This window comes from Rhamphochromis sp. 'chilingali' (assembly GCF_963969265.1).
Source record: "Rhamphochromis sp. 'chilingali' genome assembly, chromosome: 20".
Classification (NCBI taxonomy): domain Eukaryota; kingdom Metazoa; phylum Chordata; class Actinopteri; order Cichliformes; family Cichlidae; genus Rhamphochromis; species Rhamphochromis sp. 'chilingali'.
In genome coordinates this window covers 29679017-29695577 of record NC_137947.1, presented here as the reverse complement: position 1 = coordinate 29695577, position 16561 = coordinate 29679017, and the positions used below count along the sequence as shown (strand labels likewise).

General features: G+C 39.3%; 1 protein-coding gene across 1 annotated transcript in view; it reads right to left on the bottom strand.

Moving 5' to 3' along the window:
- Positions 1-16561, bottom strand: part of nrg3a (neuregulin 3a) — a 356242-nt gene that overhangs the window by 8441 nt on the left and 331240 nt on the right. The window contains exons 6-8 of the mRNA XM_080868339.1: positions 14823-14949; positions 3377-3492; positions 925-1110 (exon numbers count right to left, since the gene is read on the bottom strand). Coding sequence (XP_080724465.1) covers positions 925-1110; positions 3377-3492; positions 14823-14949 — 429 coding nt within the window. The remainder of the gene's footprint in view (positions 1-924; positions 1111-3376; positions 3493-14822; positions 14950-16561) is intronic.

Sequence of the window (16561 nt, the reverse complement as noted above, 5' to 3'; positions counted from 1 at the left end):
ATCCCTTCACCTTTTCTGCACTGCGAAAAGACATGGCGGGTGGAATCAGAGATCTCAAATTTGGACTCATCAGACCAAAGCACAGATTTCCACTGGTTTAATGTCCATTCTTTCTGTTTCTTGGCCCAGACTAATCTCTTCTGTTTGTTGCTTTTCCTTAGTAGTGGTTTCCTGCAGCTATCTGACCATAAAGCTGTATTTGTGCAGTTTCCTCTGAACAGTTGATGTAGAGATGTGTCTGGATCTCTGTTTGGCATTATCTGTAATTTCTGACGCTGGTGACTCGGATTAATTTATCTTCAGCAGCAGAGGTGACTCTTGGTCTTCCTTTCCTGGGGCGTCCTCGTGTGAGCCAGTTTTGTCATAGCGCTTGATGGTTTTTGTGACTGCACTTGGGGAATTTACTGTAGTTTAGTTCAGTTCTTATAGTAATGATGGACTGCTGTCGTTTCTCTTTACTTAGCTGATTGGCTCTTGCCATAACAGTTGTCAAATAGGGCTGTCAGCTGTGTACCAACCTGACTTGTGACAACACAACTGCTGGTCCCAACCCCATTTAGAAGGCAATAATTTCCACAAATGAACCCTGACAAGGCACACCTGTGATGTGAAACGATTTCAGGTGACATCATCATGAAGCTCACTGAGAGAAGGCCAAAGCTGGCCAGTGCTACTTTGAAGAATATAAATTATAAAACATATATGGAGTTATCATTTTTTTCTTTGCTACATAACTCCATATATCTTGCATATATTTGATGTCTTCAGTATGTACCTCCAACTTTTAGTAATAAAATTAAAGAAAAACCATTAAATGTGAAGGTGTGTTCAAACGTTTGACTGGTAGTGTCTATATATATATTTATTCTTTTATGTGGATTAACATTTTTCATTTGCAGGTATCTACCTTCAGTAAATTCTTACCCTCTTTGTGCTTCTGCTTCCTTCTCAGATGAATCCACTTCCTGAAGGTGCTGGTAGGCGGGGCCAGAATACTTGGAAACTCCAATTGGGTTTAATCTTCCTTTGGGTATGGGTGGAGTCCGGCGAGGAGCTGACCAATGGGCTGCCCGCATTCTCTGGTCAGGGCTGTGAGACAGGGAACTGCTTCTGAGGAAGATAAAAGAAGTTAAATTAATTTAAAAAGAGTATTTGTGCTGTTTAATTAGATTTTTGCAGTTACGTGTGCTGGCATGTTACTCTGTAATGTTATGCTAGCAGTGCACATTGATTCTTACAGCTCTGTTTTGATCACGGCTCATTTTAAATTTGCTTCTTTCAGCTGGCGTGTTGCTAATGCTCATTTCCAGCTCTAGTTGCTAAATTGGTAACCCTAGAGTTTATTTATTTACTAGCTGCTCATATGTCAGTCAACTCTCATTTGCCATTGCTTTAAGTACTTGTCTTGAACTTGGGAAAAGTTTAACTTAAAACTTGCCTACTTCAGCTTACTAGCAGCGAGTTCATCCATTGGTCCTAGCAGAACATCCATGTACAGTATTGCTTTGCAGCAAGCTCTTGCTCTTCTGGCCCAGAAACACCTTTCTATGTTTCTTGCTCTCTCTTGTTCACCTCATAAGTGAAAAAGCCAGGACACGTTCTCTTGCTTCTAACAGTCTTTCTGAGCACATTCATCATCTTTAACTTCATGTATATGCTGATTATGTCATGTGGCTCCACCCCCATTTGCTGGCTGAACCTTTAAATATTCACTGTTGATCACTACCAAAGCGCCGATCTTTATAGTTGTGTGATGAAAGTGTGAAAAGTGAGAATTAAAAATTGATAAAAAAAGCTCCCTGTGCTGAAGTTCCAGGGTCTCCAAAATGATTACTACAGAAGGTCATGTAGCAGAAAAAGGATATGTGCTCGGAGTTTCATCAGAAGAAAAAAGAGGAAAAAAACACCTTTGAAGAAACTTGCTTTACTCAAGAAGCAAATTCCCTCTTCATGCTGCTCTTGTATTTTGAGTTTAGCTTTAAAGTTTTTTCTTTTTTTTGTCCAAACACCATTTCAAGCTTTCATTCATAAAACGCTGCAGTTTTAAAGGCTAGATTTTCCTCTAAAAATGGGCTTCTTGGCTGTAACAACTGGAAGCTTACAGTCAGACTTTTAATAGTGCTGGCAGAGTTTTCTATAAAGGCTTTTATGTGAGATAAATCCTGCAACACTGAATTAGTCTTGGGCTGTTTTTTTCCCAGCTATTTTAGACTGTGGTGTCCCAGAACACTCTGGGATCCCGACAATAGCCTCTAACTCTCTCCCTGAGCTGATGAGGTTGCAAAAAACAAACCCTGATTGGTTTCTAATAAAATCATTTGTGGTAAGAGGAACCAAGTAATGTTTTTCTTCACAGAGAACAACCACATATAGAGAAAAAGGAGGGAGGAAAGTCTTGCAGGAGTTTAGCCAAAAGGTTAGACAGGTGGACTTTGTGGTTGGAAGGTTGTCTGATCCTATTTCTGGTTTGTCTGGGAAAATCTCATCTCAACTACTGCTTGAATCCACTTGAAGAAAGGAGATTAACCCCCAGCTGCTCCTGGAGTTGCTTAGCAGTAACAGGTAGAAATCCATGTGTGCACTGACAGGCGGATGCCTTTAACTGAACTGCCATAGTGAAGAGAAGGCCAAAAATAAAAGCATTACACATGATGTTTGACGATTTCCAACTGGGTCAGTGTTTAAAAGGGGTTGAGTTTAGATTTAATGATAAATTGAAAGTCTTTTTCACACACATGCTGACATGAAATCTGCTATTAAATCAGTGCTTCGTTTACCGAAATTCCCTTGAACTGTGAAATCAAAATACCGGCAAATGGTCTAATGTATAAACTCAATCTGCAGGAGCTCCCTGCAAAGTGCTGTGAATGTGTTTGCTCGTGTGTACTGTAACAGAAAAAAACAGCTTTGGCAAGGATTTGAATGTGAACTCTCAGAAGCAGACACTCCTGTGTGCATGTTTGAGTGTATTCCTGCTGACGAACATGCCAAAATCCCAGGCAGCTCTGACACACCGCTGAACGCTGTGAGGAAAGACCGACTGGGATATACACGTCTGCGCTGGCTTGTGTTCTTCTGATTTTATCTCTGTCTCATCTCCTCTGTGTTCATGACTGTTATGGATATGCTTATTAATGTGTTTATAGCTATAATTATAATTACTATCATTCTTCTATAAATCAGCAATTAGCTTTGTCTGCACTGTAATGTGGATAATTCAATTTCTCTCTTCACTGAGTCTATGCTGATTACAGGAAAGGACATTGAAGTTGCCCATTGTTGCTATATTCTGCATTATTACCGTTTCCTGCAGTGAACAGAGGGGGAGTACAACATAAAGCCTGGATGTCTCTGCATGTGCAATTAAATGTCATACCTGTGATGTTTTACTGTGCCTCTGGAGCTTCTGGGTGGCGCAGTCGTGATGCTGCAGTGTGAAAAGCTGGACTCGCAGACGTTTCCCTGGCGAGACTGGGATGGCCGTTTGCAGCACTGGGGAAACAGAAGAGAAAAAGCAAAATAAATGCAACATATTAGGACGAATCCTTCACATGCATTTTAACATATGATGTTAAAGTTTGCTCAGACTGAATCTGCTCCTTTCTAATCATAATATATTTAGATTTTTTTAGACGAGGAGTGTCTTCTGCCTCGATTGTGGGGGCTGATCGTGAAAGAGTCAATTTATGCTGTTTCTGTCTTCTCCCACCTTTCACAACACAGTTCTTTCCTGACTGAGGTGTATTGTGCTGTGTGGAGAACAGAGGGAGGTTGCTGCTATCTTGATGAATTCAAGAGCACAAAGGCATCTGGTTGTGCCACAGCTCTTCAAGCAACAATGAACTGTGTCACAGATACCCTTGATTTCTGAATATTTTATGTTGCAACAAGGCAAAAAAGATAAAAAAAAATAAGGCAAGATGGATTGCTGCATTGTGATTGTATGCATAACTAAGATGATTCAGGGTCTCGGGGTTATCCCTTAGTTATGCTGCTGTGGACTCCTGCAGGATTTCATGTCATACACTGAGCACTTCTTCTCCACTCACCTCTCCTCCCTCCCAACATGTTTATATACCCCTGCAGCATGTGCAGGGATCATAGGAGATCGTAGTATTTTGAGGCCTTTACTTCACATTATAAAAAGCCTGAATTGACTTTAAGTGAATATTATAGGTAAAAGGCAGAAATTCTAATAACTTTATTTTTTATTTAATCACTAGTTTATCTTCTGTGCATTTATAACCTAGGGTACAGTCACACTAGTTTAAAGAGTGGTCGAATACTGAGGCATGACCGAAATTATTGCTACCATGTGATCTCCCTGCTTTGGGAAGCGCGATCAGGTCTGAAACCACTTGCAGTCAGCTGCTGTGTTCAAACCAGCTGTGCTGAGGCAGCAACAGAACGGCAATAAGATCGAGTGTGTCTACTATCAGTTCTTGATTGAAATAGGTCAAGTTGTCACACACATGCAATCTTTTTGCAATAAGACAGTAAATAACTGATAATCTGTTGTCATCTCCATCAGATGTGTAGAGCGAAGCTTTCAGGAGCCACACATCAGGTATCAGCCTAGACTGAGTTTTACACATTTTTTTCTCTTTGAAAATAGTGTGACAGTTCAGATAAATCAGAGGAGGCCAAAAAAGAATCGGTATGTAGTATGTTTATGATTCAGGAGTGTTAGAAATTTAAATTGTTATAAACTATTCCTCCATGTAAACCTGACATCTAGTTTTAGAAGCCAACATAATGTATGTGGAAGAACATTGGCATTATTTACTGTAAGGTTCCGAGTTGTTGGTGTGTTGGTGCGGTTACTGTGCCACATGTATAAATGCATACATCGTTCCATGTTTTTCTGCAGTGTGTGAAACTGCGATTTGGAATTATGCACCAGCTCAGCATTTCTGCAGAAACGATATGCGCACAGTTTGTTGGCTTTGCAACTGATGGCGCAGCTCCTGCAATGGGCCGATGGACAGGAACAGCCAGATTCTTGGGTGAAAAGGTCAACCCAACCTTGACAGTCATTCACTGCCATTGAGAGTTAGAACTTGCAGTTTTACATCATGTAAAATGAAAGAGAAAGTTTCAGAGCTGAATCATGTTTGTTAACTCTCAAAAGTCCAAATTACTCCTAAAAGTCAGCTGCTGTTCTCAGAAAAGCTCCATCCTTGTATGGAGATTTACAAACGTGAGCTTAAAAAAGAAGAAGAAAAAGAAAAAATAGCGATGTCTGCAGAAAAAGAGAAAAAAATCATCTGTGGAATGTTTCCTTAGGATTCTGCTATAAAGAAATAAACAACATTGCACTAAACTGACAGCACAAAGCATTTTTACATCATTTCATATTAAAAATTGAAGTTAAGTGGCACAGCTGGTCAAATGCCGCCACTTGAATGGGGGATTTAATTCTGGCATGTTAAACCATTTGTACTATTGTGTTTGATTGAGAGTGTCTGAAGAAGAAAGTGTGAGGCTGGGAATACTGCACAATATTACGAACCCAGAAATTATGAGTTATTCAGATGCGATACACTAACACAGTCCCATAGCTGCAAACATGACAAATGTGTTATATAATGGTGCATATGGAGGGAAGTAATAGAAAAACAGGGATGTTGCTCCGTGTATGCACACTGCTGAGAAAAGACATGGATGGGAAAAAAAACAAGGAAATCATGGATCTGAGGTACAATATCCAACTCTTGGTCCTGGGGGAGCAGGAGAGCATCCTAGCTGTCATGAATGAGAGGTGGGGTACACCCTGTACAGTTGGACTGTCCATCACAGGACTAATACAGATAGACCACAACTCACAGCTACACCTACGGCTAATTTAAAAACCACCAGACCAGATCTCGGGTATGTGGGAGGAAATGCGCACAGGGAGAAGATTCAAACTCGACAGTGACTCCAATGCAAAGAGGAGATTTGTACCCAAAACCTTGATGACATGAGCCCACTGTGTTACCCACTGAAAGCACTGATGTCTAAACAATATATTCAAATTATACACTGAGGCGATATAGACAATTTGTTCCTGTATTTAGTGTAATTCAGGCATTTGCAATTACAATAATTCATCTCTCATCATTAATAAGGTAATAAGCTGAACACACAATCAGCTGCCCATCACCTTAGTACAGTGTTTACAGTACTGTAAAGGATTTTACATTTACTAACAGGTGAGTGTGTACATTTTCCTTTGTGGTTTTCTTTGTGAGACAAAAGAAAATCCCTGGCTAGCTTTTAGTTCAGATTGTTACTCCAGGGGAAATTAATAAGCTTGTTGTTGGCATGCAATGAAATAAAATCCATACACTCAGAAATAAATGTACTCTAGGGCAAGCAACTCCTGGACAATGTAGTCAGTGTACTCAAGCTAATGGCAAAGAGGTGTTTTCAGTAACATAGAAGTACTTGGAGTTACTTTTCTCAGTAGGCAACATTATTGACTTACTTCCAGTGTGTCTGCACTGTCGGGTGTGTGTATCGTTCTGTTCTGTCTGGTGTTGCACTGTCTTTGTTTTATTTTTTTGTAATTTTTGCACATTTATGTAACCCTGTGTTGATGTTATATGTCATATGTAGCACCATGGTCTTAGAGGAACGTTGTCTCACTTCACTGTGTACTAAACCACTGCACATGGTTGGAATGGCAATACAGCCACTTTACTTGACTTAACATTACTTTTTACAACATTAAGACTCAATGATTCCACTATTCATATAAATAATTACACTCATGGAGAGATGGACAGTGGGCAACACACTGCCCAATATAAGACGTTGAAGACGTTTCACCTCTCATCCGAGGAGCTTCTTCAGTTCTAAGAGCATTTGGTGACAAAGGTCACTCTTTCGAGGATGCCAATGTTCTCATCTTGGACAGAGAAGACAGACGGTTTGAAAGAGGAGTGAAAGAAGCCATCTATGTCCAGTGTGAATGACCATCTTTGAACAGAGGCGGGGGTTTATGTCACCCACTGCCTGCCATCTATAATCCAGTTTTGAGTTCCCTTCTCAGACGCCTTAACGCCCACTCACACCCTGGGCCATCTGACCTCAGGAAATTGCATGATGGGGGGGGCTCACTGTGGTTCACACCTTGACTCATGTGATTAGGTAGAGGATCAATAGGGGGTCCATGACCGTCTTGGGGGGACACTCCCATAGGGCTTAAAATCTGGGACTCTCCACCAATTGCTCTTAGAACTGAAGAAGCTTCTCAGATGAAACGTCTTCAAGAAACGTAAAGAAGTCCAGAAGCTTTTTTTCCAAGCAAATAACTGCAAAGTAATGTTTAATAAAGGTAATACAAAATTAACTTAAAATATGGGTGGCTGTAGCTCAGGTGGTAGAGCAGGTCATCTACTGATCGGAAGGTTGGTGGTTCGATTCCCGGCTTCCCCTAGTCTGCATGCCAAATATCCTTGGGCAAGATACTAACCCGAAATTGCTCTCCGATGCATTCATCGGAGTATGAATGTGTGTGAATGTCAGTTGTGCTGGTATGAATGGGTGAATGCACAAGTTGTGTAAAGCGCTTTGAGTGCTCAGAAGAGTGGAAAAGCGCTATATAAGAACCAGTCCATTTACAAAATTAACTTAAAATATTATTTTTCTCAGTAGCACTGAAGCAAAATTGTTTCTTTTTAAAGTACATTAATATTCTAATGTAAAATGTTATTTTTAAAAGTAATGTTAGCCATCACTGGTCTGCTCTTTGTGCTATTTTGCCATTTTTTTTGTTGGCTTAGTGAAGAAGTCGTCTTGGTGGTATTTGACCAAATTTACCACGTCCTTCAGTTTGTCCACTATCCATTCGTCCTGCGTAACTCCAACACATCTCTCAGTTTACTGCTTTCTCTTTCTTTTGCTTTCTCATCCACATTGATCCCTTATCCCCTCTTTCTATCTTGCAGCCTTCATGGCAGGATGTCTAAATTAGCTCTATCACTGTACTATGTGGGTCTCAGGTTCTTTCTTTTAACTCTCCTTCTGCTCGTTCCACCTCTGGAGGGACAGATATGCAATAAAACAAAGCAGTTCTTTGATTCGACACTTCACAATGCGCTTGACAAAGCAAACTCAGTCAGCTACATGGCAGCTGCGAACTCCTGAAAAGAACACAGGACAGCACAAGAAAGTGCTTTGAGCTTTAAACTTTAAAAGGCTTAAAGATGCAAGAGGACTGCTGATTTGATTTCTTATCTATAACACATACGTATCAGTGGTTTGGATCTATCTGGTGGTGACAGTTTTCTCTCCTCAGCATTATCTCGCCATCGTCTAGACAGTAACTTCCACACTTTTGTAACTTAAGTAAGCGAGACCTACTTTTGTGCAATTCTTTCCCCCAACTTACTTTTATGTCTTCTACAGTTTGATGTCTGACTAACAAGACTGTCACAGACACAGTCCCTTTAGTGGACCCTCTCCAGGACACCAGTCTCGTTAGCATCACAGATGCTGCCATGGTGATGTGACCATGCAGACAGTGGAAAACCTCATTTGTACCTCAAAAGCCACGACACACTTTCTATAATTATTGAAGTCGTGTCATACTTTATATAGGCTACCATCTGAACTAAAGTGGGCGCATCAGATGATCAGAGTATGTTCAGTGAATATTATCAAAATGTATTTGCAAACAATTTAAACTTTTATCACTGGGCTACACTTACTACCATAAAATAATGCAGAAAATCAGAGTGCTCGCTTGATTCATGGCCTCTGTAAAAGGAGGATATTTCTTAGGGCATTGCTACCTTAAGCTAGACAATATATATTGACCATATAGGCTCGTGAACACAGAACCGTGGTATCTGATGTTTGGTTTCCAAAATAATAATAATAATGGATACTTTATTGATCCCCATGGGGAAATTACTTGTTTTTCTCTGCATTTGACCCATTCACTCAGTGAAGCAGTGGGCAGCCCACTAAGCAGGCGCCCGGGGAGCAGTGTGTAGGGACGGTACCTTGCTCAGGGGTACCTCAGGGTCGCCGTTAAGTGGATTCGAACCGCCGACCTTCCGATCATGGGGCGACCACTTTACCTACTGAGCTATCCCTGCCCCTAAAAGCTAAGAATGTCACAGAAAAATGGCTTCAAAATGGGACTTCACAAACCAGCGGGTAATATGTCCATCTTTTATATGCAGTGGCATGCTCCAGGGTTTGTCAAGCTTCATAAAATCATGTTTCGGCCTCTGCTACTTTGATTGGTTTGCTGTAAATCTTTAAACAATCTGCAACTGCGATAGTAAATCAAAGGACTTCCCCTGTGTTTTGCCCTCATGGAATGAAATAAAAAAATGAAACGATTTCTAAGAAACGATGAGTTAAAACCAAATCGTCATGTAGCTGTATCACAGGCTCTGCTCTCGTTTTGACACCGTGTACATCCGAGTCGCTAATTAATGCAGAAACTACCAGTGAGAAATTATTCTTTCCCCGGCCACTTAAATCAGGAAATCAGATCATTTAAGAGTGGGGAAATCGCACCAGTGACCTGTTAATTAATTCAGTGGATGAAACTGTATCCACCTGTGCTAGTCATAACTAAAGGAATGCCCAAGGTAAGTCATAGGAAATGCTTTACTTTTCCAGTAACACACAAAGTATTGCGTTAAATGAATTTACCCGTTCGCTGCCTAGCAGCTCAAAGAGAGGAAAGTGCCTTCGATCTGTTAATGCCGACTCTGCGAGGTTCAGCAGCCACTTTTTTTCAGTCTGAAAATAGATTTAAGCTTAAGAAAGATCGCCTGACAAAAAACTGGAAACTGTGTGCATGCGTCATCCAGCAATACTGACTGTTTATAGAGGTCATCAATATAAATGTAATATTTTTTTGCACAGCTGCAGGCAAAGAAACTCTTTAGCTCCACAAACGTGAGCAGATACAACCAGCAAAAGTAATCATGGCTTTGACAGTGACTCTGCGCCCAGTCTGGACGCTCGTGGTGCGTGGAGCACATAAAACAGCTACGTGTGTGCGTGAGCGAGCGCACATGTACTTTAATAGATGTTTTAATCTCTAAGATAGGCACTATATGCCTCTAGAATTTTTCTTTTCATCTTTTTAAACACTGACAAACTATGTGGACTGAACCAGAGATGGTTTTATGATTCGCGCAGCCATCATGGAGTCTTTAACTGTTTCACAGCTAAACACATGCACTCCAGTCTCAGAAATACGCTTAGCATAGCGGGCTCAGTACAGCACCGCTCATGATGAAGTCAGGGCAGTTTTAATTATGCGGAAATGGCAGACGGACTCTGTGGGACACCTCAAGAATTCATGATAGGGTGGTAAAACCTGATTGATAGAGAAAGACTGACTCGCTCAGAGCTGCTCTTTAGTTCACTGCTTAATCAAATACTTCCAACAAAGGGCCCTGCGGTGCTAATCAGAAGTGTTCATTTTCTATTGCTGGCCACTGCTGGAATGTTCTGCCGACTTTGGCGTGACCCACATGATCACAGGGGTCTAGATCTACTTGTAGCTACTGCAAAATGAGATGAAAAGTACGAATCTAAATGAAAGTTGGGTATAATAATAAAACGAAAATGTGTCTGTGTAGTGAAAAAATGACACAGAAATGAATGTGTGTGTGGCTGTTTTGTGTGTGTGTAAGATCATAATACACCATTGACCCCATGCTTGTTGCTCTCCTTTCAGAAATTTTAGTAATTGATTGCCTGCAGACAGAAATCAATGTGATTCTGGGTGCGTAGGCACAAAATAAACAAATGCTGCTCATTTGCATGCAAGTTCCCCAAAGGCTGTTGTAGAATTTAAATAAATAAAAGAAGATTTCAAAGCAACATTTATGCACTAAAGATCCGCCTTGTTTTTCCACCACAAAACATTTTTTGGAGTCAGTAAACAATAATCAGTAAGGAAAATAAAAGCCAAAGTGCTTATTTTAAATAATTTTCTGTACAAATTTATGCAATGTGCATGTGATATTCGATTATAGTCTACTTTTTTCAATTCTTTGCAGAAAAGATCATTAATTATTGCAAAATAACACAATAATAATTGAAGTGCACCATAAGAGGGAGGCAATAATGGTCATTTACACTTCAATCACTATCCGTTAAATGACAAAGACATCTTTAAAGGCACTGTCAACAACACACGTGTTTTAGTAAAAAGAGCGTTGCTACTAATCTGGTGTCTCTCATCAATAAGACGAGCGAGTGTGGGCTTCTTAACTAGAACAAGAAAAAGCTTTTTTCTCAATACAACATGATATTTCAAAACTAGATGTGAAGCAGTGTAGTTTAGACAAGCTTAATGCCTCAGTGACAATCAATGAGCAGCTGTGTTGTCGATAAACTAGGCTGTGGCTGAATATGTTAGGTGATGTGACATTTAATGTGATGTCCCTGCATGCACTGGACCATTTATATTATCATGTATCAGAGTGATGTTGGAAAAAATAGGTAAGTGAAAAAAGATAAAGCAAAGTGGAAATTCTGAGATAAAGAACAGTGACCCACTTAAAGTTTGAATGAAGCTTCTATAAACGAGAAGAAAAAGGAATACAACATTCCTGCTGTTGACTTCCATAAAACAAAAGGAGATAAGAAAGTAAAAAGATAACAAAAATGTCCTTAAATAGCTACACAGCTGAAAATCAGAATGGAGTTTCAAGTCATAAGTATGCAGACAAAATATTCAAGTTTCCCAGACTCGTTTCTGATCTATATAACTGATCTGTTTTCCTGTGCCTTCTCTCTCATCGGGTCGATAAACACAGAAATCTATTTGCATTTGTTTTCAGTAACTCTGACATTTAGGTTGAAAGTGAAATGAAATGTGATGTACTTCTAATGGCTGCACAATTTCCAACAATACCTCAGTTATTTGTCTGAAATATTAATGTTGCTCTTTGAGATTAAAATAATATTGACTGTTTTTTGGGCATATTTTGTGCAATGCAGTTATGCTGGAGGCTGGACTTTTGCTATTCCTCTGATCATTACATTAGTTTGGGAAGCCAGTATGTTTGTCCTCGACAGACCTCTTACCTTGAAGGTAATTTGAGGAGACGCACCTGACACACCATCTTTACAAACTCCAGATTTTTCAGATTGCTTTCAAACTCTGGTTAAGTCTGTCTCCGAGCCATGTCTTACACTCTTGAATCGTCTGAACTGAAACTGAAGGTGGAGGCTTCGGGCAAGAGTGTCAATGTGTTGACATTTATTTGAGGCTGACATTAAAACTAAAATGAAACAATCAAAATGTGATTGATATGTAGACGTTCAGCTTTAAAAGTCTTTAAAAACATTCAGGAATGGTTGATACATTTCGGATTTACACACCTATTTTTTCATAAGGAGATCAAAGGTCTGGAGTTGAAAGAAAGAAAAGAGACAAAGGGAACCATGCAGTCAACAAATCAACAAGTTGGGACGATATTAAAATGCAGTCGCAAGCTTGGGAACACCAAAACATCTGGGAGACCACGAAGCAGCCAAGTGGATGTTTTAGATTAGATTTGTTTGAGGAGGTAAGCGTAACATAATAGCATTAATAATATAATTGCTCTACCTTACAATGTAAAGTACCTTGAGATAAGTTTTGTTGTGATTTTGTGCTATAAAACTGATAAAACTGAATTAAATTGGTTGTACAAGCCAAGGTTTTACCCTAAGATGGTGCTTTATCCTTTACAACAGCGGCCCAAACCTTTTTTGCACCATGGACGGGCTTATTTTCACGGACCGACCTTTAAGGTATACAGCTTCATTCTGATTGGATCTCGTGTCTCCAGGACATTTTCATTTCGTTTTTATTTTTCGATGAAAGTGTCGATACAAAAAAATCAGAATCTCAATTTCTGCATTTCAAATCAAGTATGACACTATTATGCTCGCAAAACTACTCATTTGTTTAACAGATTCATCTGAAATTTTAAATATGCCATAACAGACAAAGGAAATTTTCTCTGTTGCTGTCAAAATTTAGATGACAATATTGATACCATGCTGGTGACTGTATGGTAAATATAAGGTTGTAGCCACAAGTTACCATAGCTTACTTTTCCAAAGTCTAAGTATTACTTTAGGTCTCTTTTAAAACGTCAGATAAAATATGGACAACTTTGCATTTTTGGTGTCAAAAACTAGTGCAGTGCAACTGTGGCTTCTGGGGTCAAAACCAAAGATGTATCCAGATATAGTTGGTATGTTTGACATCTATCTTATTTTTTTTGTCAACCCGTTTTGCAAAACTCCCTTCTTTGGCATTACAGGTGAAGATATTATATTTCAAGCTTTTTAATGAAATAACAACCGCTGATGTATTTTTTTCAGAGGACAGTCTTTGCAATGATGACAAATCAGGATAAATCTGTCAGCTGTATCACGAACTGCCAGCATGAAATGTAATTATCTCCACTGCTTTTCCCACACAGTGATTTATTCATCTTCTGCATATTAATGCGCTTATGATGGAGCCCCTTGTGTATAGACCAACAGTGCATTTAAAAATGTTTCTAATACTTTACACACTTGTGTATTAATTTCAGTGGAGTGGACAAAATATTTGGAACCATTTAAATATAATGCAGTCTGGTGGAGCGCTACCAGCACCCATTATGACCTATGCAATAAAGATAAGAAAATCACAAGCTGGAAACACAGTAATTCATGGTATAGATGTTGTACTGGAATATGTTAGATCTCATAGGTGTACCTAATGAAGTGCCTGAGGGATTTACATGATTAAACTGTAAAAAATGCTTAAGGTTAATTTATGCAGATTGGTGTAGAAATACACACAAGGACAGTCTCCCAGGAGCAACATTCATGTTAAGGTAATTTTCATGTCCATGCCAGCTACTCCCGGACGCACATTTGGGAGCGCGATGACACAGAGCACTGAGGAGATGATGAATGACACTGGCAGCCAGCAGCATGCTCCCAAACCACTGAACGATTGCTCTCAAGAAGACCTGTAAGCCTCCTGCAAGTGGCCAGGTGGAGACAGCAATACATACTTATTCACATGCACAAACTGCAGGCAGCCATAAATCTAATGGTAATCCTCTGCGGTGTCGTGTGTGAGGTGTGTGTCTGCTCAGTGATAATAACTTTAGGGAGCAGACATCTCATTTTGAATATTTGTTGATTTTCAGATTAAGATTTATGTTTTAATGTTTGTTGACTCCTGCTAATGCCAACTAATTTACTGAAAAATAATAACCAACCCCTGAAGCCCAAGGCTATATTTTAAAATTCCTACCTAAAAAAAACAACAACATCCAGAAATTCAGCCAGGGACGGCTTTATAACTGTTACAAAAAACTCTGGCCTCTATGGGTGAGATAAAAAAAAAAAGCTACCACAACAATGATAAACGAACGATTTATATTAAAACACGAGCCTGCATTTGAATTTCCAGCTTTAACAAATTTTTTTGGAAGAGAGCTGGATGTTGCTACATTCATTGTAAGAAGTAATCTCTCACAAGTACAGCCTCATGTTTACTCTTTCATAAATCCGTAACTAAAAGTAATGAGGTAAGTAAATAAGAGAATGTATTGCTTTAAATGATGATCAGTTTTTAGATTTGCTGATGTTCAACTGGCCAATGCCATCTGCATTATCCTGTCTTGTAAACCTATATTGCTCCTATAGAAAAATTCCAGGTTGCAGTGCACATGTGAAAACGAGCCAACAGTCTTCACAAAACAGGAGCACCGGGAGTTCTGCATGAGGTCAGTTTTCCATGTGTTTACATGTATAAGCACCAAAAAAAAAAGAAGAGAAAAAACATCTCATGTACTCACCTCATGAATTTGCAGGTTGGTGTTAGAGGCCCTCATTTTGGCTTCTAGGGCATTATGGGAACTAGTAGTGTAGTTTTTCAAACTGCGACTCTCCTTCAGGTGGGCCTGGAGTTTTTCTCTGCGCCTCCTAAACATAAAGGAAAAAAATATACAACTGAGATAAAAAGTTATTGGATCCAGTTGAGTGCTTTAAGAAGTAGCGTTTATTGGCTGAGTTTCAGCTGAGTTGTATCTGGACGTAACAGTGATGCATTAAATTCATCTTTAAGACAGGAAGATTAACACGAGACTGAACAAGTGAACCTGCTGATTGCATCTCATATCATCCAGGCTACTTCTGCACTTACAATCAGATTTAAATGCAGACGTGTGTTCTGCATTATGATATAGACTTTTGAAAACTCAAAACGTTGAGTGTAGAATGGATGGAGGGACCACCGCTGAATTTTGTGCTTAAGTACAGGCTGTTAGCACATAGAGCGATGCTAATGCTAGCAAGCTAGTCAAAAGCTGCTGATTTTTACATCGTCTTACTGCTTTTACTGAAGTTGAATTTATTAGGCTAATATGTATGTTTAGAGACTCAGTGAGATGCAAATATTTTCAATTTGGGTAGCCTAATGGTTTCATATTATTTAAAAAAAACCCTTTGATTTCTAGAGAGTAAGTGCTGCTATTAGCTAAATGAATGCGGATCATGTTTACGCTTCCAGATTTTTATCCCACTGAATCAGCATCTAATGTTAGTGAATACTCGTATGTGTTTATACAGCTATAAATACATAATAATAGGAGGCACTGACATTTCAGGGTTGCTCCAATCCGTCCAAGTGATGTTCACTTTAAATTTAGCTTCTATATGACAATCTAATAACGTATGCATGTTGACCGAAACTGTTAACAGGTTTTATTCCTAGCAGCAATATTCAAATGCCCAACAATATGCCTCTCATAAACACTAGCACACGTGGTATATTCATGCACAGTGTAACCTTTGTCAGTCTCCAGAGTAAATCATATACACCATCATAAGTTCTATACAGCACTGAATACATATATTCAGTGCTGGCATTTCCTTATTAAAGGTCAGACAAACAAAAGTGAAGGCTAACTGACAGTTTTCAGGTCATTTTTGTTATATCTTTTGATTTGAATCCGTGGTTCCAAACAGATTCAGCTCCATCTCTCACTCTGGTATTGATTTTTCGAAATGTATCGATTAATTTTTACATCACTTGAGATTAGTGGATCCTGAAAGGGTTTTCTGTTAACACTGCTTTGGAGTTGTTTGACTGCTGGCTAAAAAGGCCTTTAACCTCCCATAGTTGCTTCCACTCAAAAATCCATACCAGTTCCTCTTTAGCGTGATATTAGCGTGAGGTTTTCTTCCAGTACAACCTGTATCGAGTTCCTCAGTGTCATAATTATGTTTTGCACTCATTATCTTGAGATTAGCAAGTCTCACTTGTAACCAGTCTATAATTTTGCTCTAATTAATTCAAAACTGGAGCTTTGGCACAAACAGCTAATTATAACCAGTTTGAAAAATGATGTCTGCTCCCTTGCCTTTGTTTCAGAAATGCAGATCTCACCGAGTAGTGTTCTACAGGTCTCCTCTCAGACAACAAACTAAACATATGTAGCTGCTAATTGCAGCCAGAGATGTGAGAATTTTTAGGTCTCTTTTCTCCAGCCAGTCGAATCCAACAGTGATCTCAAGAGTTCTCAGAAACATTATG